At 43.0% G+C, this 25,750-nt stretch overlaps 1 protein-coding gene across 2 annotated transcripts in view; it reads left to right on the top strand.

Annotated features, from left to right (window-relative positions):
• Positions 1–443: 443 nt before the first annotated feature.
• LOC109908505 (cadherin-4) overlaps positions 444–25,750 on the top strand; it is a 346,117-nt gene continuing 320,810 nt past the window's right edge. Inside the window, exons 1-2 of one of the 2 annotated variants that reach the window (XM_031793959.1) lie at positions 444–500; positions 6,809–6,920. Coding sequence is in view for 1 of the 2 variants with exons in the window: in XM_020507161.2 (XP_020362750.1) it covers positions 1,530–1,586; positions 6,809–6,920 (169 nt within the window). In the remaining variant the exon portion in view is untranslated. Of the gene's footprint in view, positions 501–1,482; positions 1,587–6,808; positions 6,921–25,750 lie in introns of those variants that run through there. The other variant, XM_020507161.2, reaches the window with a different exon arrangement.

Raw genomic sequence — 25,750 nt, 5'->3', positions numbered from 1 at the left:
CATCATGCTTCCCTTTTTTGCCTTCAAGTTGACAATTTTTCAAAAACTTAATTATGGCATTATTTAGGATGCCTAAGACAGATGATTATACTATACTAAATAAAAACAAGTGATTTGAACAGTGCAGAAAGTTTCGTTTCACATAAAACTTTTATTTTTAAATGTGTATCTTCAAAGGGATTCGACTTTATACCCTCACGTCCCTGAACATCCCATAGTTCCCTGCTCTACCTGCTAAGCTACTAGTCAGGAAAAACTTAATTGTACAAAAACCTAAATATATTTGTAGAAAGCACCGGAAACACTGCAAAATCAGTGGGAACTCGCATTTTGCAACACGCGGTTTGAAAAAGCATTGGATCAAATGAAGCGTCGGGCGTCATTGATGACGTTTTCTGATAAAGTGATACGCGCATCGGAATTTTGCGTCTTATCGATTTGGACACATTCCTTGGAGCTCCGGTATCAAAAGTAACATCACATAGGTGGAAGATGGCTAGGTAACTGCTGTTTGACTTGACATGAAACTAGAGTGTTTGATTCCGGTGCTGAGGTACTGTAGGCGCGTAGCAGCTAATTGCAGTATGTTGACATGATCAGTCCAATCAAAGCTACGGTAGAGATGTGATTTAACGTCATTTTATCTGTGGCCAATGACCTTGAGTCATCTTGGATGGGTAATTATATTGTAAATCTATGGCAGCACCCAAGGGGGTTTGAACTAGCTCTCCCTGTAGAATATGCGGTGACGTATTGGTTCAACTCGAGAATATTACCAACGTCAAAGCTCTGTATTTTTCGCTGGGTGCCCCTCCACCACAGAAAGCACGCAGCTAGGCTGAAACACCTGCATTTTTAGAGCTGCCTTACTCAAGAAAGCAAAAAAATAGAGTCCGTGTTTGTGTGCAGCTTTATTAACTAAAAATGTTTTTACATTGTTTGCAAACTGATGTGACACGTATTAATTCCAAAATAACATGCAAAACAGGTATGGCTCAATCCCCACCAGCCCTTAATGACAAATTGCCACTGAATGACACCCACCCCCACACACAAACCTGCAATATTACGCAAGTGGAGAATGGCCATAGTAGCATCGGAAGAGTAAACAGAGTAGTTTACACAGCCATATGCCTCACCCTTCATGGTAGTTACAGAGCGAACTCTCAACCACCATTACGGGTAATAGCAGAGGAATCAGCTAGTTCGCTTTAACCACCACTCACTCCACTGTGTGTCTTTAAGTGGGATTCTCCGGCGCCAGGCGATAGGAGGGGTTGGAGTGACGCTGGCTTCGCTGCCTTGCGCTTTGGTGCTGCTGAGCTGAGCAACGCTCTTCACCTGCAGATGAGAGAGCGAGGGAAGTCGGGACGGGCTTTCTACTTCTGAAGAGCTTACCACTGCAAGTGCAGAGCGCCGGGTGGACGTACCAGCTATCACACGGCGCGGGGAAATTATACACTTACCAGAGAAGAAATACGAGTTGTGTCGCCTTTTCTAGCTCAAGCAGCCTCTGCTTGCTTGCAACGATGAAAACCTCTCTCGTTCTCTTGCTGACATCAGCCTTACAACATGCCGCGTTTTGGGTGAGATTTCAACATTTTCAGTAACATTACGGAAGTGTTGCGCTCCTATGCTGCGGACAGTTTTGCGGAGTGCACTGCATCAGAGGCAGTAACAATGTTTTGGGGTTGATCCTGAACTTGTTGGTGTCGATTCTATTTCGATTTAAGGCTACTTTGTTCTCCAACACAAGTGATTTCTTCTCGAAGCGCAACGTGAGCCATTATATTCTATCTTTATTCCCCATCGAGACTTACAATACTTTTTAAAATGCGAATTGCCTTCCGTTTTCTCAACACAAATTAGCCTATAATGTATATTAATTAGTTAATAGCGTAGGCTAGAGGAAATTATTTTATTCGGCGCATTACCCCTCGATCAAATTCTAACTGAATTGATGCCGCGCACAGCTCTGGATGGAGTGCGAATATTGATGTATAGACTTACATAGGCTATTGCATCTCTTTTTAATTTCCTGGATATTTAATCTTTTTTTATTTCCATATTTTAATAGGCTATCTTGACACAGGCAAAAATGCCACGCTGCAACGCAACTGTAGTACTCGGCAGAAGGATATTATAGTATGAACATGTTTTGTTTAATGCATTACCTATCCCTAACTCGTTTGTTTTATGGACCAACTCCAACGAAACAAATATTTTACTTCTGTCATGTCCATCTCCAAATGTATCCTAAAAGTATAAACAGGCCTAACGTTAAATGTCCTATACCTCAATAACTGATTGCATTCTCCGCAATCCAGTAAGAGGGAAATCAGGGACCGTTATAGTGTGCCAACTCGCTTGGTGTTGCCAGCATAGTAGCGCTCAGTGGGATACTGGTTGTGTCTTCCCCGCATGCAGTCTGCCTGTTTCTTTCGGGATGATCGAGGGTTGCCTGGATTCCGCACTGTTGTAAAAGGGTAGATGCATGAGCATTTTATATGGTACGCTTGAATTATCATTGTCATTACCACAGGAGTGACAGATGAGTGGACAAAGGCGTCATGCACTTAGAGGGCGCAGGGGCGCGTGCCCCCTCAGATTTGTCTTGAACCCCCCCCCCAAAAAAAAATCCGTTTTGTTTGTTTGTCTGTAATACTACTAGCCAATAATACTCAAAAGCCACCCATGAACCCTCCATACCCCACACCAATCCCACAACAAGTATATAGTATCAGTTCTCTGCCTGTCAAGCAGTTTGGAGCTGTGGCTCAGAGTATTATTTCTTCATCCTTTTAATTTAATTGAACCTTTATTTAACTAGGTAAGTCAGTTAAGAACAAATTCTTATTTACAATGACGGCCTAAGGACAGTGGGTTAATTGCCTTGTTCAGGGGCAGAACGACAGATTCTTACCTTGTCAGCTCATCCTATGTAATGTATTTCTAGCAAATTTGGTGATGTTTTTTTTCCCCTTGTTCAGAGAAATTAGTCATTGAAGTTCTTTGGTTTATGTCCTATCCTAGATCCTGATATTAAGAGATTCTGACCACTAGATGGTGCTGTTCCTGCTATTAAGTGAAACCAGTTTGAATAATCAATTTCCTCAATGTTAATGGGATATTTCACCCAAATTATAAAATGCCATTAAAATTAAATGTAATGTTATTGGTCACATACACATATTTAGCAGATGTTGTTGTGGGTAAAGTGAAATGCTTGTGTTCCTAGCTACAGCAGTGCAGTAGTATCTAAAACGATTCACAACAATACACACAAATGTAAAAATAAAACAATGGAATTAAGAAATATTAGATGGAGCAATGTCAGAGTGGCATTGACTAACATACTGTAGAATATAATACAGTATATACATATTAAATGAGTAAAGCAGTATGTAAACATTAGTTAAACATTATTAAAGTGACTAGTGTTCCATTATTAAAGTGGCCAGTGATTCCAAGTCTATGTATATAGGGAATCAGCCTCTAAGGTGCAGGGTAGACCGGGTAGTGATGGCTATTTAAGTCTGATGGCCTTAAGATAGAAGCTGTTTTTCAGTCTCTCTGTCCCAGCTTTGATGCACCTGTACTGACCATTCCTTCTAGATGATAGCGCTGTGAACAGGCCGTGGCTCGGGTGGTTGATGTCCTTGATGATCTTTTTGGCCTTCCTGTGACATCGGGTGCTGTAGGTGTCCTGGAGGGCAGGTAGTTTGCCCCCGGTGATACGTTCGGCTGACCGCACCACCCTTTGGAGAGCCCTGTGGTTGCGGGCAGTGCAGTTGCCGTATGAGACGGTGATACAGCCCCACAGGATGCTCTCAATTGTGCATCTCTAAAACTTTTGGGGGGTTTTAGGGGCCAAACCAAATGTATTCAGCCTCCTGAGGTTGAAGAGGCGCTGTTGCTCCTTCTTCACCACACTGTCTGTGTGGGTGGACCACTTTGGATCGTCAGTTATGTGTACGCCGAGAAACTTTAAGCTTTCCTTACCCTGTAAGCAGTCTATTGACAAGGTATGACAGAAACTAATACTTTGATTTTGTTGGCCACTGTTTCCAATGCTAACTTTGTAGCATTTGTGGCACAAATCCAATGCAAGTCAATGGTACCTACAGTACCAGCCAAAAGTTTAGATAACCCCTGGAATGAGTAGGACTTTCTTTATTTTTAGTATATTCTACATTGTAGAATAATAGTGAAAACATCTAAACTATGAAATGTTACGTATGGAATCATGTAGTAACCAAAAAAGTGTTCAACAAATATAAATATATTTGAGATTCTTCAAAGTAGCCACCCTTTTCCTTGATGATAGCTTTGCACACCCTTTTAATTCTCTCAACCATCTTCACGAGGTTGTCACCTGGAATGCATTTCAATTAACAGGTGTGCCTTGTTAAGTTCATTTGTGGAATTTCTTTCCTTCTTGATGTGTTTGATCCAATCAGTGGTGTTGTGACAAGGTAGGGGTGGTATAGAGAATATGGCTATCAAGCGCTATAATGAAACTGACTCTCATGAGGACCGCCACCGGAAAGGAATATCCAGATATACCTCTGCTGCAGAGGATAAGTTCATTAGAGTTAACTGCACCTCAGATTGCAGCCCAAATAAATGCTGAAACAGATTTTAAAGTAACAGACACATCTCAACATCAACTGTTCAGAGGAGACTGTGAATCAGGCCTTCATGGTCGAATTACTGCAAAGAAACCACTACGAAAGGACACCAATAATAAGAGACTTGCTTGGGCCAAGAAACACGAGCAATGGACATTAGACCGTTGGAAATCTGTCCTTTGGTCTGATAAGTCAGAATTTGAGATTTTTGGTTCCAACCGCCGTGTCTTTGTGAGACGCAGAGATCATCCGTTCACCTACTCTGCATATGTGGTTTCCTGTGTGAAACATGGAGGAGGAGGTGTGATGGTGTGGGGGGTGCTTTGCTGGTGACACTGTATGTGATTTATTTAGAATTCAAGGCACACTTAACCAGCATGGCTACCACAGCATTCTGCAGCGATACGCCATCCCATCTGGTTTGCGCTAAGTGGGACTATCATTTTTTTTTTTTAACAGGACAATGACCCAAAACACACCTCCAGGCTCTGTAAGGGCTATTTGACCAATAAGGAGAGTGATGGAGTGCTGCATCAGATGACCTGGCCTCCACAATCACCCGATCTCAACCCAATAGAGATGGTTTGGGATGAGTTGGACCGCAGAATGAAGGAAAATCCGCCAACAAGTGCTCAGCATATGTGGGAACTCCTTCAAGACTGTTTTTTGGTTACTACATGATTCCATATGTGTTATTTCATAGTTTTGATGTCTTCACTAGTATTCTACAATGTAGAAAATAGTACAAATAAAATAAAAACCCTAGGTGTGTCCAAACTTTTGACTGGTACTGTATTGGTTCATTTTCACGCTTCATTTTCAAATCATCCTAAAATATCAAACATTTTCACTTATAGATTCATTTGATATGAAGCACGAAAATGCTAATATAAGTACCATTGACTTGCATTGGATTTGTGCCACAAATGCTAAAAAGTTAGCATTTGAACCAGTGGCCAGGTAAACAAAACCAAAGCATGGGTTGCTGTCATATCTTGTCCATAGACTGCTTACAGGGTGAAATGACATGGAAGGACCCTGAAGTGTAGCCTAAGTGTGCAGGCGCGCGCGCGCACACACACAACAACCAGAACAACCAGAACAACCAGAACAACAACAACTTTCCTGTGTGTGTCGTCTGTGTGGGTGTGGAGGCGCCATAATTTATCCCACACAATGATCCCTCATTAAATTCCCTGTGCCCTCTGGCAGGTTGAGTGTCAGGATACCCAGTAAAAAAAAAAAATCTCAATTAAATCGGATCAGATAATGCAGGTTTCCCCTGTTTCCAGTCTCCTCTTCTGAATGGCAGCCTGTTCCGTAGATCCATCCACTGAGGACCCTACCAAATCACATCTGCTAGTACCTGGTCTACAAGATCAATAAAAACTACTATCATGTATTGGAAAAAAATGTATGTTGAATGAGTGTAAATGTGTAACAAGACACTCAACAATACATTCAATAAAGCGTACTTGCTGCACTGGCATTGGTCTAGAAAGTCAAAGCTGATACCTGATTTGGATTGAATAGGGCTCAGAAGTCCCACTCTACAGACTCCTTGATGGCGGTGGAGGGAGATCTGGAGCAGGGTGGATCAGCTCCACAGCCACCAAGGGTTTCTGTTTATGGTGGCAGTGGGGTGTGTGCAGGGGCGTGCGTTGTCGTCCACACATTCCAAATCCCTTGAATGCTTTCGCCAATATGAACCCTCTGTGTCCATGTCTGCTGTATTTGTACCACCTCTATTGCAACCCTTGAATGAACAATGGGGGCGACAACAATTCATTGTTGGGCGACAGGTAGCCTAGTGGTTAGAGCGTTGGGCCAGTAACCGAAAGGTTGCTGGATCAAATCCCCGAGCTGACAAGGCAAAAATCTGTCATTCTGCTCCTGAGTAAAGCCAGTTAACCCACTGTTCCCAGGGTGCCGAAGACGTGGATGTCGATTCAGAGGGGTTGGGTTAAATGCGGAAGACGCATTGTCTAGGTGTCAGTGCCAGGGTGATGATAGAACACATTCACATGCCAGTGGTTTGATGGGAGCAATGGTCATCTCTCTCTGTTGTATAGCTGCTGCCGAGACATAAACAGTTTCATTCAGCTTTCAGGGCCACAGAGAAGCAGCCAAATCAATGTTTATAGATGTCTCACAATGTGTTCTCTTTCCTCTCACAGGAGACTAATGGAGACCTCGTGTCCAAAGCCCCCTGCAGACCCGGCTTCTCGCAAAGTTCCTACTCTGTGCTCATTTCAAGGGATGTACTGCAAAGCCAGAGCATAATTAAAGGTAAGGTGTGTTTCACTGTGTCTTTCACTGGGCAGAGTGGAAGGCCAGCGTTGGAGCTGCTCCACTCTTTAAAGGTTCAATGCAGTCAAACACGTTTTTTCCCCTTGTGTTTTATATATATTTCCACACTATATGTGGTTGGAATAATAATCAAGGACCTCAGCCACCTGAGCCACGGCCTGTTCTTCCCGCTTCAATCACTCAGACTTGGGCAGTGTAGGAGCATCACGGCAAAAACTGACAGATGGCCAATAGCTTCTACCCCTGGCCCATCATGCTGATGAATAGCCACCACTAGGCAGCTATCTACTCCTTCTGTCCCCCATCCTGCCCCCAGACTTCCTAATTGTGAAAATGAATAAGCCCTTTAAGTGTAAGAGCTATTTGAAAAGGCTGCCTGAGATTTTAGCCTTTTTTTTGGTGGGATGGACTTTTGACCTGCCTGGTGTCATCACCAGGTGGTACATTAGTTAATAGACCAATAAGAAGGATAGTTCCAAACCTCTCTACCAATAACAGCTAGTTTTCAGTTGTCCCCTCCCCACTCAGCCCACTCCCAGACAGTCTTAGCAAAATTCTTGCTTGAGAAATGACTCGTAGCTAAGAGGCTATTTTTTGTTGTTGTTGACCATTTTAATTTAAAACAATCACTTAATTGTTACCCAGAAATCATTTGATATTGAGATTAACAATCTGTATAATGGTGTTGGTTTATTTCATGTGGAGCCTCGTGAGGTCAACTCACTTTCCGAGGCAGAGCATGCCTCCCTCCATTAAGGTTTCCAGTGTGTGTGTGTGTGTGTGTTTGCAGATGTGCAGTGATTTGAAGCGCTTTCTATATGAGGTTGATTAAATTGTTACAAGCATTATTACAGAATTTGATAAAATACATTTACGCACACACGCACGCACACACGCACGCACGCACGCACACACACACACACACATAAACAGGATCCGTTGCAGAGGGCTGTAGTGTCTGTGCTTTGCGGAGATGTTATTTTCTGGAGCTGCAGGGTTAGTGCATGCCAGTGTTCCATTGTATCACGACTGTTGCAATGCTGGCCTCAAGACTGCTTTAGGAAATGGAGAGAAAAAAACCATCCCTCTATTCTTGTTTCTCTCTGATGGGCTGTCAATGAATTGAAACGCATGTCACTCTTTGTGAGGACATTTATTGCAGATGATCAGGGTGGTGATGCACATAATCATCCTTATTGTCATCGTCCATCCTCCCTCACCACCACCATCTCTTCCACACTGCATAGTCTCAGCCTTTTGTTTTGTCTTGACCTTTAGCCAGTGTTTGCAATCACTTTGTGAACCAACTTAGTTTTGAACAGCCGATAGTGCAGGAAATCCAATCGTCATCCTGTGTTTAATCTCGCGGCGCTCCTGCCAATGTAGGCTAATTAGAATCCTCTATTGATCCCAGTGGTTTTCCCTCATAGCACCGCTAAGCTGCATTGTTGTGCCGGGGGCGCACAATAGCTCTTTTGTGAGTCTTAGACAGCTGCGCTGTATCCCTCTGTCTATTACTCTTAGAGGCCTGTTCGAGTCACAGCTGGATCCAACAATAAGTGTTTTTGTGTAATTATAGTTCAAATTCAAGGTAGTTGGAAAGTTTTCTGGCAGAGGAATAAAGCTCAATTGTCTTTACAACAATGTTACGTGAGTGTGTCAATGTCTGTCATGTGTTTGTGTGTAGCTGGCGATCACCGCGGAAGTGGGGTAGATAATGGTGATTGGGGGGGGGATTGATATAGTTACATATCACAATATTATTTTGGACACATATTATATTGATACTTTGACTTTTTCATCCTACACCTTGTTCTCCATCTTCTTTTTTTTAATAGTGAGCCAACATGTTTTCAACGCTATTTCCCATGACTGATCAAAACTCATTTTCTCATGGCTCTCTCTTGTCTCTCTGCAGTAGACATATGGTGAGCAATATGTTTGGAACATTAAATGCCAACTAAATTGTAGTATCGAATCTCAATACATTTTAGAATGAGTGAAAACCGCAACATAATATCGTATCGGCAACTACGTATCGTGATAATATCGTACTGTGAGGTCCCTGGCTATTCCCAGCCACAGATAAGGGGTCTCTGATTTAGTCCAGTACTGGCTACATTAATGCCTGGCTGAGAGGGAGAAGAGTTGCTTGTCATGAACATGTTCAGTATGAAGTAGTGAAGTCATCAGGCCAGCAGGGGGTGTCAACACAATCACGAACAATTACCGAGCCAACCATCACTGGTACACACTGCCATATATGCCAGTTTCCACTAGTTAATAAGTCTTACACATTTCTAAGCTCACATCTGCAAAAGGCAATGAGAAAGAGATGTATGAAATGCCAGAAGAATGTGTATGCTAAAAAGATCAGCCACTTCTGAATTCCGTCTCCGTTTTCCCTTGTTTGACAGAGATGTTTAAAATTGGCAGTTAAAATAACCCCAGACTCGTTTCCCCCCCCCCCCCCCCCCCATGAAACAGACATCTAATCCATATAAACCCTGGAATCCATTATAGGAGAGGGTAGAGGCAGTTATGGTTTTACTTATCTGATATTTATGGCTTGTCCATTCCTCAGTGTTATTTTAAAAGACCCTGTAGAAGTCACATCGCCGCCTTCTCCAGGTAACATCTAGTGGAGACTAGAGACACAGCTGCACTATCGCCTTCATCTGTGTGTCTGAGGACACAGCTGCAGTGAACACACACATATGTATGTATGTATGCACGCACGCACATAGTGTGATTTACAGGGCAGTTGATTTATCGTTGGGAAGGGTGTCACAGAGGGGAGGCAGGCAGCTCCTCTGGAAAGACTTTAATAATAACATTGTTTAACCCAGAACCGTCAGGCAAGGCAAGGAGTAATGACACACACACGGAGACGTCAGCCGGGGGCAGGAGTAATGGGAGAGACAGAACTAGGGCCTGGGATGTGATGCGGGGTGTCTGAGCCGGGAGACGCTGAGGGGGAACTAAGTTCCTGCAAGGGTCCGTTTTTGGGGTCCGCACCCGCCCCACGTCGGCCACCTCAATTCCAAACCCCACCCAATACCAGAAATCAGGACATATTTTTCTCCGCAACCTGAGCTAACCGCATATACTTTTTCGAGAGCTGATCTTTATAACATATGAATTTAATTATTTTTTATGAATCCAGTACTAGGCCTTATTATAGTGATTTGTATTAGTCCATTATTTATATTCCCCTAATTTGCATTAATTAAATTGGTTGCATGTCTATTCAACATTTGGATAAAAGGAAACCATGCCATGATCACAATGCTATGCGTCACTCAAATCGCTTTGAGGAAAAAGAGAATTCTAATTTGCCTTCTTAATGAAAGCCTATAGCCGACATGACAAAAAATACATTCAATATTGTTTAGATTATAAAATAGTTTAAGCATAATTAAACCTTAAATAAACCATTCCCAGAATCAAATACACGTACATTTAATTAGTATGCTACTCAAACTTGTACCAGCCGCACTGGTTTACACTTTATATGGCCTGCGTATGGTCTATTGAACTAAAGCCTGAATTAATGTAATAATGAACTGATATTTAACTGAATTATCCAAAACAAATAGGCCTATCTGCTTGCACTCTGTGCAGGCTGTGTATTCATCTATCGCGTTTTTGTCCTTCCAAACTGGGGATTTCACTTGCGCACCACCTGTTTTCACCATGTTGTTGTAGCCTATATTCCCCTTATCATAACATTTTCTTTTTATTTCTCTGGTTAGGATACGGGAACATAAGCTTTGCGTGTGGACAAATTAGCACCATACAAACAACGTTTTAGCACCATACAAACAAGGGGCAGTTCTCGGCTCCACACACTCTCAATGCGTGCGTGGCTGGTAGGCTGTGGCTCTCCCCACTCACGGAATGGAATTTGCAACACAACAAGCTCCAGGTTTTACTATTTAAAAAAAAAAGTATATTATCTTGATTTTAAAATGTTTACGATCTGCAATGCAATTGTTCTGAACCGCGAACCGACCCTCTTTAAAAATAAAAAAACCAAACCTGTTTTACAATCCACCCGCCAGCGGATGTTTTTGCGGTTCACCTGCATGGAACCTTGGGTATCCAAATAGATGCATGACTCATGGGTAAGGGGTCCGCGATGTTTTGTATTCCGTTTTTTATTTTTGTGATTTTTGAGACTGTGAAAAATCGTAATTTTATGAAAATCAAGCGCTAGCTACAATATAATCGTGGATGCCATTTGTATGCCTCTGCCTCCAATATCAAGGTAGTTTCCACGAGGCAATGTTAACTAGCGTTAGCCAATGACTGGGAGTCTATAGGAACTGTCACCATGCTAGCTGTTCCTGTTCTTTTGATTCTACGGAAGTAGATAAATGGCTTCATTGCCAAAATGAATGGTAATTTAACAATCAAATAAAAGCTAGACAGTCAGGGCACGGTCAAAATATATATATATATTTTTTTATTATTATTTAAAAAACTTCTACCTGCCTTTATGATTCACCTGATGATAAGACAAGACATACATTTTTTGCTAACATATGATGTGGGTCCCTGGATTGCCAGTTTGCCTGGGTGTGTGTCCCTGGGCAAGAAAAGTTAGCAAATCCCTGCTCTAGGGGGAACAAAACGGTCGAGGGGATGGGGGAGAGGGACAGAGATGGGATAACAGTGATTTATCGTAATGGGCATAAGGAAGATGAGAAGATTGTTAGATACATGGTGCAGAGGAAGGGTGCAGAGGACTTGGTGCTAGTTAGAGAGAGAACCATGGATACTGTCCATATTTTGACTACTGTAGGTTAGAGACTACTTCAAGCTGGGGGTCATAGGTTGAGCAGTCAGTGTAATGTTGGGGAGCAGAGGAGATGAGATCAGAGGGGTACACGGTTAGGGGGTCCTCACCCCTCGTTGAGAGGGATTGTCAGGAGTTCTGTTGAGAGGGTCCAGATCCCCTGCTGTGTCTGGCCTTCATTATAGGGCACTCAGGTATGACACACTCTTTACCACAGACACAGGAGACCATTAGTCAGAACACCTCCACATCTGGTTTACATCAGCGGGGGTTACAACACTGTCTGATTTACAAACGCCTGTTCCCATAGACCAACACAGAGATTTCATCACCTAGTATCCAGGAACCAACCTCATATACAATCTGAATCAGTCACAGCCTTATTGGGTTAAATGGCTTATTTTCTAATTACAGTAGGTTTGATATTTAATGCTAACCAAATCTCCTAGTGTTTTGTATCCAAGCCTCTTCTCCACCCACAGTGCGGTGTGCTATATTGGGTTGAGGCCAGATTGAGCCAGACAAACAGAGCTAGGTGGTGTAACCTCATCCTATATGTCCCTGTGCTGATTCTATTACTGGTAATGAGAGCCATGCCGTGCGGTTTCAGCCCAATGGGCCTGACAAGGCTGACCTTGAGCTTTGTTCAGTTTGGTGGTGGTTTTGGGCATCGCTCAGTTATACGTGTGTGTGTGTGTGTGTGTGAGCACTTCACAATTCTGGCCTCCAAATGCCCTCCATTCATTTTTCATAACAATCTCAATGTAATACACACTCTCACTGAATTTGCCAGTTGTGTGAATCATGCCCTGTAGCCCATCACCTAGAGACTAAAAGCCAAACAAATGTGTTGGAGAACATGACCCTGTTCTTCCTTGGCCAGACACAGCCTCCATGCCTGTACAGATAGGCACATTCATTTATCCTCCTGTCTCCCTCAGGGGGAAGGGGCCACGAGGGTGCCCAAGTCAGGGGAGATGTCCTGGGATTGAGGTTAGGAGCAGCCTGCCTCCCTGGGAGAGAACTGTAGCCAGAGCAGAGAACATGCTGTATAGCAACCAGGGACATAAATGTTCATTTGCGGGTCGTTCCACCAATTCGGTGCCTCTTGAGAAGTATAACTTGGTAAAAAAAAAAATATTTCACAAACTTTTTAAAAACATTCTGTCATCAAGAGTACAATTTTAACTTCAAAATTACTACATAAGTACCAAATAAATGAACACGGCTGACAGGGTTGGCGTTTTCATCTTAAATCAGCCATAAATAGTGCAACAGGTAGTGGCAATTTAATGCAAGCTTCACCCCAAACATTACATTGCTAAAACATCTTTTAGCCTGTCTATCTATGGGTAACGTGGTTGAAGTGTTATGCTCGACCCGCTCAGTTTTCCACCAAAAACCAGAAAATGCCACCAGAAAATGCCCAAAAAGAGTGGAAATAGCAATGATTTCACTATTAGATGTTCAATGTTTTTTTTGAATAAAAATAATCATAATTGTTTCACCATATTAAAATGAGAGTTCACTTCACGGAACAGGGTTGTCCTTTAAATGAGAGACGGACGTAAATGAATCACAAATCACATTAAATAAATCATCTTCAGAAATGACTGTCAAAGCAACAAAATAACTAGGGCTTTACAATGGTGAAACTTGGATACATTTTTGGATTACAGAAGTGAGTTGAAATCTTCCTAGAAGTGATACAGGGTTAGGGTTGCAAAGGGAGGGTATATTACCAGTAAACTACCAGAATGTTTTAATCTTTCAATGAGCAGAGCATGTGCAGACTAGCCGGCTGGTGTGTTTACGGACATATTCAATCAATCCCTATCCTAGTCTGTTGTCCCCACATGCTTCAAGATGGCCACCATTGTTCCTGCTCCTAAGAAAGCTAAGGTAACTGAACTAAATCGCCCCGTTGCACTCACTTCTGTCATCATAAAGTGCTTTTAGAGACTAGTCAAGGATCATATCACCTCCACCCTACCTGACACCCTAGACCCACTCCAATTTGCTTACCGCCCCAATAGGTCCACTGAAGATGCAATTGCCATCACACTGCACACTGCCCTATCCCATCTGGACAAGAGGAATACCTATGTATGAATGCTCTTCATTGACTACAGCTCAGTATTTAATACTATAGTACCCTCCAAACTCGTCATTAAGCTCGAGACCCTGGGCCTCGACCCCACCCTGTGCAACTGGGTCCTGGACTTTCTGACGGGCCGCCCCCAGGTGATGAAGGTAGGACACAACATCTCCACCCCGCTGATCCTCAACACTGGGGCGCCACAAGAGTGTGTTCTCAGCCCTCTCCTGTACTCCCTGTTCACCCATGACTGCGTGGCCATGAACACTTCAAACTCAATCATCAAGTTTGTAGTAGACGCGAGTGGTAGGCTTGATTGCCAACAACGACGAGACGGCCTACACGGAGGAGGTGAGGGCCCTCGGGGTGTGGTGTCAGGAAAATAACCTCTCACTCAACGTCAACTAAAGAAGGGAGATGATCGAGGACTTCAGGAAACAGCAGAGGAAGTACCCCCCCCCGATCCATATTGACGGGACAGTAGTGGAAAGTTTTAAGTTCGTCGGCGTGCACATCACGGACAAACTGAAATGGTCCACCCACACAGACAGCGTGGCGAAGAAGGCGCAACGGTACCTCTTCAACTTCCGGAGGCTGAAGAAATTTGACTTGTCACCTAAAACACTCTCAAACCTTTACAGATGCACAATCGAGAGCATCCTGTTGGGCTGTATCACCTCCTGGTACGACAACTGCACCGCCCTCAATCGCAAGGTACTCCAGTGGGTAGTGAGGTCTGCACAACGCATCACCGGGGGCAAACTATCTGCCCTCCAAGACACCTACAGCACCCGATGTCACAGGAAGGCCAAAAAGATCATCAAGGACAACAACCACTTGAGCCACGGCCTGTTCGCCCCGCTATCATGCAGAAGGAAAGGTCAGTACAGGTGCATCAAAGCTGGGAAGGAGAGACTGAAAAACAGCTTCTATCTAAAGGCCATCAGACTGTTAAACAGCCATCGCTAACATAGAGAGGCTGCTGTCAACATACAGACTCAAATCTCTGGCCACTTTTAATAAACTGACTTAATAAAGATATCATTAGTCACTTTAAATAACACCACTTTAATCATGTTTACATATCCTACATCACTCATCTCAATTGTATATACTGCTCTATACCATCTGCTGCGTCTCGCCTATGCTGCACGGCCATCACTCATCTATAATGTGTATATGTACATATTCTTATTCATCCCTTTACATTTGTGTGTATCAGGTAGTTGTTGTGAATTTGTCCGATTACTTGTTAGATGTTACCGCATTGTCGGATCTAGAAGCACAAGCATTTCGCTATTCCCGCATGAACATCTGCTAAGCATGTGTATGGAACCAATGCAATTTGATTTGATGTAATCTATCACAAGACATTTTAGTGGCTTTTTTTGGGTATGTCATTTTCTCTGGCCCTTTGTGTGGCCTTATCACATGTAAAATACTGTATATTAAATAAGATTATTTAAAAATAATAATAATAATTTGAATGGCAAAGCTGTAAAACATCCTAAATATAAACCATTAATTTAGTGAATATCAATGGTGTTTAACATGAAGGTTTCAGCATGAAATATATTTGATTTATTTGACTATGTAATTATATATTTGTTAATGTTTTGGCATTAAACTAGTGGCAGTTGGGAAACAATATATAGTTGCAGAGTTCATTGAAAATAATGGCAATGTTGATTAGATGCCTTTTTTCATACATTTTCTCTATATCTCTATTTACTAGAAACTCATGAACAATATGGACACAGATATACAAAGTGTATACTATATATTATTACAGTTGTTGATTATTATTCAAGTATAAATTATTTAAAAAAAAGGTCAATAGATTGCCATAGGTTTTCTGTTAACTACCCAAACTTTGGTGAATTCACGGTCGCTTTGCAACCCTATACAGGGTTGATGGAGGGGCATGTCAAAATGCTGAATTTTGGCTCTTGAGCAAACCGTTATTCATTATAAAAAAACATCTATTGAGTTCTCCATGTGGTCTATATTAAAGGGCACTTGATTTATTAGGACTTGAGCAAGCTGTTATTCATAAAAAAAAAAAATCTTGAATTCTCTAGGAGGTCTATATTAAAGGCCACTTAATTTAATCAGGGGTGTTATTTCAGCTAATGGAAAAGTGACGGGGGAGATTCCCCCTCCTGCAATGATTCTTTAAATTATATATTTTAAGTTAATTTACTGCATTTCTACACAATTTTTAACCTCTAAAATGCAATTTGGACAACAGCAAAAACAAGCAAAATTGACTCCAGCCATCATCACCTTGTCGCTGTAGTGTTCGTTCACCTCGGTCGAATAGGGGATTTAACATTCTACAAACACACGCCATACAATAATTATCTACCTGCTATGCACTAGCTCAACACCGGGATTAAAACAGCAGTTACTACAATCATTTTTACCTCTGATGTTCCATGCTGCCTGCATCGATGCGCTCTCTACAGAGAGAAAATCTGTCAAAATCCAATGTGTTTCCATGGGATTATTTTGGACCTAAGCTTGTCACCTGCCTTCCCGCCTTTGGAGCAATGACTCTCATTTTTAGGGGGCAGACATAAGCATCTCGTCCGCCGTACCCAATTGACGCCCTTTCATTTAATATAACAGGATAAAAAATGTATATAATTAATGATTGGTGCACAATTTCTACAATTTGAAACACAAAAGGCAGTGTTTGTTTGTGGAACAACCCACGCATACACGCTTACACACTGTTTCGCTAGCACAGACTGGAATATGTTCCGGGACCATATCAGTCAACTGGCTTCCTTAATAAGTGCATCGACGACGTAGTCCCCACAGTGACACACACACAGTGACCGTACGTACATATTCCAACCAGAAGCCATGGATTACAGGCAGGATGTTGCCTGTAATCCATGGCTTCTGGTTGGAATATGTACGTACGGTCACTGAGCTAAAGGCTAGAGCTGCCGCTTTCAAGAACACTAACCTGGATGCTTATAAGAAATCCCACTATGCCCTCCGATGAATCATCAAAGAGGCAAAGTGTCAATACAGGAATAAGATCGAATCCTATTACACCTGCTCTGACGCTTGTCGAATGTGACAGGGCTTGCAAACTATCACTGATTACAAAGGGAAACCCAGCCGCGAGCGGCCCAGTGACGCGAGCCTACCAGACGAGTTAAATGCCTTCTACGTTCGCTTCGAGGCAAGTAACACTGAACGATCCGTGAGAGCACCATCTGTTCTGGACAACTGTGTGATTTCTGTAGCCGATGTGGGTAAGATCTCTAAACAGGTTACCATTCACAAGGCCGCAGGGCTAGGCAGATTGCCAGGATGCGTACTCCGAGTATGCGCAGACCAGATGGCAAGTGTCTTCACTGACATTTTTAACATGGCCCCTTTCCGATTCACATACCGCCCCAACAGATCCACAGATGACGCAATCTCTATTGCACTGCACCTTTCCCACTTGGATTAAAGGAACACCTAAGTGAAAATGCAGTTCATCGACTACAGCTCGGCGTTCAACAACATAGTGCCCTCCAAGTTCATCACTAAGCTAAGGGCCCTGGGACTGAACACCTCCCTCTGCAACTGGATCCTGGACTTCCTGAAAGGACATCACCAGGTGGTGAGGGTTGGCAACAATACATCCCTCGGTGTCCACATCAATAAAGATCTATCATGGTCCAAACACACCAACACTGTTGGGAAGAGGTCACGACAAATCCTCTTCCCACGCAGGAGGCTGAAAACATTTGTCATTGGGTCCTCAGATCCTCAAGGTTCTACAGCTGCACCATCGAGAGCATCTTAACTGGCTGCATCAATGCTTGGTACGGCAACTGCTTGTCATCCGACCGCAAGGCTACAGAGGGTAGTGCGTACGGCCCAATACATCACTGGGATGCCTTCCAGGAGCTCTATACCAGGCGGTGTGAGAGGAAGGCCCTAAAAACTGCCAAAGACTCCAGCCAAGTCATAGATTTCTCTCTCTCTACTACCACACAGCAAGCAGTAGCGATGCACCAAGTCTGGAACCAACAGGACCGACCCTGAACAACTTCTACCCCCAAGCCGTAAGACTGTTAAATAGTTAAATCACATAAACTGCTGCTACTGTTTACTAGTCACTTTATTCCTAGTTATATGTACATATCTACCTCAATGACCTCGTATCCCTGCACATCAACACGGGTGCCCTTTGTATATACGCAAGTTATCGATACTCATTGTGTATTACTTTTATTACCTGTTTTTTATGTTTCTATGATTTTATTTATTTTCTTTCTCTGCATTGTTTGGAAGGGCCTGTAGTAAGTAAGCATTTCACCATTAGTCCACACCTGTTGTTTACAAAGCACGTGACATAAAATTAAATGATTGTTTCACACACACACTTGCGCTCACCATGCACATACACTTAACAGAAACACACACACATGCACGTGTGTAGGCAGCCAGGCAAACGTGCACGCCCACACACATGCAATCACAACTTGCCGGTTCATGCTACAGTGAATCAGTGACTCCCTGATACTCCATTACTAAGGCTGCGTTGTGTGTGTATGTCAACAGCGAGACTGATCTCATTTAGGTTTTGGTTTTAGTGTGTGTTTCTACTTTTCCTCCCTTATTCACCTTCCTTCACAGCTCTTAACCCCATCTGCTCTCTCATACCCGTGGAATATTCCGGTGCCTCGCTGCTCTCCACAGGGTTAAATCAACCACTCTCAATTCCCAGGCTGGGAGACCCGGCAGTGAGGACGTTATAACATTCCCAACAAAACAAATGGATTTGAGCTGCAGTTTCTCCAGGATAATGGCTCCGTAATTCCCTGTCAGGTTGCATTCGGAAAGCCCTCAGTGGCCAGGTCTTTTTTTCTTTCTGTGGTCCGTAGGTCTTGCTGGAGGAGGGCTTCAGTGTGTCTTTGTGGCAGAGCTCTGTAATATGTAACACGCTTGAGTAGCATCACGAGCCTCAAGGTGATCACATGGAAAGTACTACTTCTGTGAACCGGCCGTAAGCCTAGTGTGTTGAGTACAGTTAACAGTTTACATTTAACCATGGGTATTCATATTAGTTTCGAAACCAGTTTCCCAGAATGTCCTCTTTTACAACCAATTCTTGATTCACAGACCATACCCAAAGTGGATAGAGTGTACCACTCCATTCATAACAGTGCGAGCAGAGGGTAGAATCCAAGTCGTACAAACGCAGGCCAAAGTTGTCCCCTAAATAATTGAACTCTGTAGTCACCTGGCTTTACTCCACACATCAAAAATACATTTAGGACAAAAGTAACTTTTGCTAGTGCTACACTCAAACACCTTTGTTTGGTGATTGACTGTTTTTGGCTGTGGAAAAATGTTTATTTTTCATTTTTACTGAGTAACAGGTGACTGAATAAAATGCGGTACCAGAGGGAAGGGATGGTTATCTTTTCTTCCCTCTCTCTCAAGTAGATTTAACCTGGCTTTGATTTCCTGTTTACACATCTTGAACCCCAAGTCTCTACGCAGCACATCCACAGGCCACGGCGGTTATACTGTCCAACAGAGACCACCTCACTGCATTCAGAATAGGTTGGGAATCTTTGTACTTTGGCTTCCTTTGTCTCTTCCTTCTTCACTCTCTCTCTCTGTCTTTCTTTATCTGATTCTCTTGTCTTCTTGTTCTCTCTTTCTCTCGCATCCTCTCGCGGTCATTGTCTCTCTCACTGTTGACGTCAAATCATTCTCTCATGTTTCACGAACTTCCTCCCTCTTATATCCCACTCGAATCATGTCTCGTCCACCCCTCCAGCCCACCCCATATGTTTAAACCATACACCCGCCACCTTCCCAACTTTTTTCAAATATGCTATATTGTATTTTGAGGATTCATATATTGTATTTTTTTTTTCACGGTGTCAAATTATGTGGAAATGATTCAGTGTCTCGTAGCCCATCTGTTTGATTCATTTAACTAAGATTTGCAGACACATACATGCTGAGGATGATGGGCTAAAGGACTGACATTTGTTGGATGTTGAATGCTGGAGTTGATCAGTGAGGACACTGCAGACATCCTGCAGTCCCGGTTCGTACCCAGCCAAGTCCAAGGTTAATGCTGCCTCGGGGAGACATTTGGAATCGCCAGTCGACACAAATGTACTAAACATGTAACATCAGCTGTGATGCATGTGTGAGGTGTTGCAGGGGATGAGTGTAGAGTTTCCAGAGAGGCTCGTAGAGATGTGAGCTGAGATGAGTTAAGCATATGGCTCAGTTTTTTTTTTCATGGAGTTAATTTGGTGGAATATGGTTGAGCTTCGGTAGTGAGTGCGTGCGTGTGTGTGTGTTTGGGTGAGCTGTGTGTGTCGGGGGCGGGGCAGGGATCCATTGACTCCGTAGACATGAGGAATCCACCAATGCCTGTGAGGTTTCCCCCTACCAGGTAATTAGAAAGGCATCCTGCAGGATAGAGAGAGGAGAGCAAGCAGGTGGAAGCCATTATATTTTCTTTATGTGATTTTTGACATCTTCTCCTCTGGTCCCGAGAGAAGGGCATAAAGAGATGGGGGAATGAAGAGGGAGGACGAATGTGGTCGATTTCTTAGAGTTACTGTGCGTCCTTCCCACTCGGCACACACTGGTTGAATCCACACTGTTTCTATGTCATTTCAATTCAATTAAGTTGAACTAACGTGGGATAGACATTGAATTAACATCTGTGCCCAGTGGGTTATCATCTTCTAGGTGCTTTAAGATGCCTCCTGGTTGGTATGATGTGCCTTGTGTGGTCCTGGAGGACTGGTTATGGCCCTCCCGAAGGCCTTTTTAAAGCAGTTTCAATACTCTGCATGGACTCAACTCTTTTAATGCACAGGTGGCCCTTATGTCCTGCTAGAAGGGCCGGAGCGATAACAAGACGGCACTGGTCTTGAGACACACATGCACATGCGCGCGCACACACACACATATACATCCTGCTGTGTGTGTGTGTGTGTGAGGGCAGTTGGACTGCGGGAGTTGGTTGTGGCCATGGCAGATTAGGTGTGTATAGCGGCTGTGTTAAGCTGTCTCTGCTGTCTGAGCTGAAATAGTTTAGTTGTCCTGAGGAGCTAGCGAGCCTTTTGGGCCCTGGGCTGTTACTCTGTCTGGAATACTTGGGATGGACAGGGATTACGCCGGCAGGATAACAATAAGCTCCGAGGCAGGTTTTCTCTTTCCTCGAGAGTCACGCTGACCATATCCTTCAGCAAGGCTGTTCTTTATAGAAAAAAAAACTCTCCTCTCAACACTGGAGCAGAGGAAGCCAGGGTTAAGGCTATATACCCTAGAGCAAATACACACTGTCCCTTAGACAGACGGACGGACGGACGGACGGAAGGACAATTTGCTCTTCCGGGAGGTAGAGGGAAGAAGGGGTGTAGATTAACGGGTAGACACTGCCTCCTTTATTTGGGATCCTGCGGGGAGGGACTGTAATGTGGTGAGGCAGACACATAGACAGGCTGCTGAATGAGGCTATTACCATGTGCAGAGGGAATGGTTAGATTATTATTTATTTTCCCACATGGGTACACATACACATCAGTGTGTGCTGACAGGTAAATCTTAAAATAGAGATGATCAAACTTTTGGAGACGATAGTGTCAGTAGGAGAGGGTCTTCTTTGTGCCTTTTTGAATCACAATTTCTCATATTGCTTTCTACTCTAAACCCAAATGGGATACACAGTCATGCCTCTCAGACAGTCTACTTACTACGTGCCCACTCCCTCCCTGGCCCCTCCCGTTCCTGGCCCAGCCCCCCCCCCCCCCCCCCCCCCCCCCGCCCGCCTGGCCTGGCCCAGTTGGAAGAGAAACGACTGTGAAACAGGCCTTGAAAGTGATGATTCCGCATTACAGCTCCATCGAGTGATGGAGGAAGAGATAATTATGTGGTTACAGGGTCTATAGAAATTCTTTATCCATCACTTTTTACCATTGGATTCATATTAACCCTCTGATCACTAAACAAATAAAACATGCATGAGTTCCTTCTGCAGTATTCTCCTGTCTTCCATGAAATATTAGATTTTTAATTTCCAAGTGGACATGAGGGAGAAATTGATGAAAAAACACATTTCAGACAAAAGGGAGCTGGGATGCTTGATTTGTACCCGTTTTACAGAAATCCTCCTAGAGTTAGTGTTTTGAGGATGGTAGTAGTTAGTGTTATGACTGTGGTAGTTAGTGTTATGCGGATGGTGGTAGTAGTAGTAGTAGGTAGTGTTATGAGGTTGGTGGTGGTAGAATAGTAGTTAGTTTTATGAAGCTAGTAGTAGTAAGTAGTAGATAATGATTGAAGAGAAATGGCTTAGTTCACCTCCACCTCAGTTCCCTAATCTCCCTTCACCCAGCCTCTATTCATCCCTTCTTCCCAAAGTCCAGAGAAAATATAATTTGTATTTTTAGATCAGCTTTAATATTACAGATTGATTGTGTCTTCTATCAATGTAATTGTCTGCATCATTTCCAAGCCCTCATACATTTTTTTGTAAATATGTATACAGTGGGGAGAACAAGTATTTGATACACTGCCGATTTTGCAGGTTTTCCTACTTACAAAGCATGTAGAGGTCTGTAATTTTTATCATAGGTACACTTCAACTGTGACAGACAGAATCTAAAACAAAAATCCAGAAAATCACATTGTATGATTTTTAAGTAATTAATTTGCATTTTATTGCATGACATAAGTATTTGATCACCCACCAACCAGTAAGAATTCCGGCTCTCACAGACCTGTTCGTTTTTCTTTAGGAAGCCCTCCTGTTCTCCACCTGTATTAACTGCACCTGTTTGATCCCGTTACCTGTATAAAAGACACCTGTCCACACACTCAATAGAACAGACTACTACCTCTCCACAATGGCCAAGACCAGAGAGCTGTGTAAGGACATCAGGGGTACAATTGTAGACCTGCACAGGGCTGGGATGGGCTACAAGCAGCTTGGTGAGAAGGCAACAACTGGTGGCGCAATTATTAGAAAATGGAAGAAGTTCAAGATGACGGTCAATCACCCTCGGTCTGGGGCTCCATGCAAGATCTCACCTCGTGGGGCATCAATGATCATGAGGAAGGTGAGGGATCAGCCCAGAACTACACGGCAGGACCTGGTCAATGACCTGAAGAGAGCTGGGACCACAGTCTTAAAGAAAACCATTAGTAACACACTACGCCGTCATGGATAAAAATCCTGCAGCGCAAGCAAGGTTCCCCTGCTCAAGCCAGCGCTTGTCCAGGCCCGTCTGAAGGTTGCCAATGACCATCTGGACGATCCAGAGGAGGAATGGGAGAAGGTAATCTGGTCTGATGAGACAAAAATAGAGCTTTTTGGCCTAAACTCCACTCGCCGTGTTTGGAGGAAGAAGAAGGATGAGTACAACCCACACCAGATACTGACTGTTACTTTTGATTATGACCCCCCCCCCCCCCCCCGTTCACAATTGACACATTATTCCATTTCTGTTAGTCATATGTCTATGGAACTTGTTCAGTTTATGTCTGTTGAATCTTATATTCATACAAATAATTGCACATGTTAAGTTTGCTGAAAATAAATGCAGTTGACAATGAGAGTACGTTTCTTTTTTTTGCTGAGATATATATATATATATATATATATATATATATATATATACACACACAGTACCTGTAAAAAGTTTGGACACACCTACTTGTTCATTTGTACTTTTTTGTGAAGACATCAAAACTATGAAATAACACATGGAATCATGTAGTAACTTTGTCTCGATGACAGCTTTGCACACTCTTGGCATTCTCGCCACCAGCTTAGTTCGGAATGCTTTTCGAACAGTCTTGAAGGAGTTCCCACATATAATGAGCACTTGTTGACTGCTTTCCTTCACTATGCGGTTCAACTCATCCCAAACCATCTCAATTGGGTTGAGGTTGGGTGATTGTGGAGGCCAGGTCATTTGATGCAGCACTCCATCACTCTCCTTATTGGTCAAATAGCCCTTACACAGCCTGGAGGTGTGTTGTGTCATTGTCCTGTTAAAGAAATTAATGATAGTCCATTAAGCGCAAACCAGATGGGGTGGTGTATCACTGCAGAATGCTGTGGTAGCCATGCTGGTTAAGTGTGCCTTGCATTCTAAATAAATCACATAGTGTCACCAGCAAAGCACCCCCACACCATAACACCTCCTCCTCCATGTTTCACGCAGGAAACCACATATGCAGAGTAGGTGAACTGATGATCTCTGCGTCTCACAAAGACACGGCGGTTGGAACCAAAAATCTCAAATTCTGACTCATCAGACCAGAGGACAGATTTCCAACGGTCTAATGTCCATTGCTCGTGTTTCTTGGCCCAAGCAAGTCTCTTTTGGTGTCCTTTAGTAGTGGTTTCTTTGCAGCAATTCAACCATGAAGGCCTGATTCACACAGTCACCTCTGAACAGTTGATGTTGCGATGCGTCTGTTACTTTAACTTTGTGAAGCATTTATTCGGGCTGCAATTTCTGAGGTGCTGTTATCTCTAATGAACTTATCTTCTGCAGCAGACGTAACTCTGGGTCTTCCTTTCCTGTGGCGGTGCTCATGAGATCCAGTTTCATCATAGCCCTTGAAGGGTTTTGCGACTGCAATTTCAAGTTCTTTAAAGTTTCCGGATTGACTGACCTTCATGTCTTAAAGTAATGATGGACTGTTGTTTCTCTTTGCTTATTTGAGCTGTTTTTGCCATGATATGGACTTGGTCTTTTACAAAATAGAGCTATCTTCTGTATACTACCCCTACCTTGTCACAACACAACTGAATGGCTCAAACGCATTAAGAAGGAATGAAATTCCACAAATTAACATTTAACAAGGCACACCTGTTAATTGAAATGCATTCCAGGTGACTACCTCATGAAGCTGGTTGAGAGAATGCCAAGTGTGTGCAAAGCAGTCGTCAGGGAAAAATGATGGCTACTTTGAAGAATCTCAAAATATATTGATTTGTTTAACACTTTTTTTTTTTGGTTGCTACATGATTCCATAAGTGTTATTTTATAGTTTGTCTTCTACTATTCTACAATGTAGAAAATAGTAAAAATAAAGAAAATCCTGCAATCACTATGTGTGTCCAAGCCTATGACTGGTACTGTATAACATTCTATTGGTTGCAAAAATGTTGTATAATAATTTAAACAGATAAACTCTAAGTTTTGAATCCAGTGTCGTTTTGTTTATCAGTTCATTATTGTTAAATATAGTATTTTCACACACTTTTTGTCCCCCTAATCATCCAGCAGAAGTGTGTGATCTCTTTGAGAATGTGGGCAGGACAAATCTGAGAGCATTAGAGCTTCATATGTTATTCCTTTTGCAGGGAGACCCTTCATCTTTGTTAAGAGAGGATGAAAAAGAAGAGAGGGGAACCCTAAGAAGAGAGACATCTTCTCCTAACCACTGATTGTGTCCTGAACTGCCTGTGAATGTTCTTCCCATTAACTTCTTAAGTTCAGAGCCAGGGAGCGTATCACACTCTCTCTTTTAGAGGGGAAGCGCAGAGGAAACACTGAGGAGAAATGGAAAGAGAAAAGAGATGTGAAGGAAGTCAACAAACAGAGCCACTGGCAGTGTTCAATAATCAAAAGATAATGATTGGTCCCTATGTCGTGTGGTTAATTCAACGGGCTAAAAGTTAATTCGGGATTAACAAATGGGGATCCCCACTGGAGATCGTTGCTCTTCTGATCCCTCAAGTGCCGTCTGATGTCTCTTGTACAAGATACAGCTTGACCTATTGACTCTGTGATTGATTGGTCTTCCCTGTTAACCGGCATTTGTGGCTGATGGGTGACAGGTAGGTAGCGGGATTGGTTGACTAGTTGGTGAATTGGTTAGTTGTATAGACATTTAATCACA

This window comes from Oncorhynchus kisutch, linkage group LG17, assembly GCF_002021735.2.
Source record: "Oncorhynchus kisutch isolate 150728-3 linkage group LG17, Okis_V2, whole genome shotgun sequence".
NCBI lineage: Eukaryota > Metazoa > Chordata > Actinopteri > Salmoniformes > Salmonidae > Oncorhynchus > Oncorhynchus kisutch.
The sequence above is the reverse complement of the archived record's forward strand: the minus strand, read 5'-3'. Positions and strand labels throughout refer to the sequence as shown.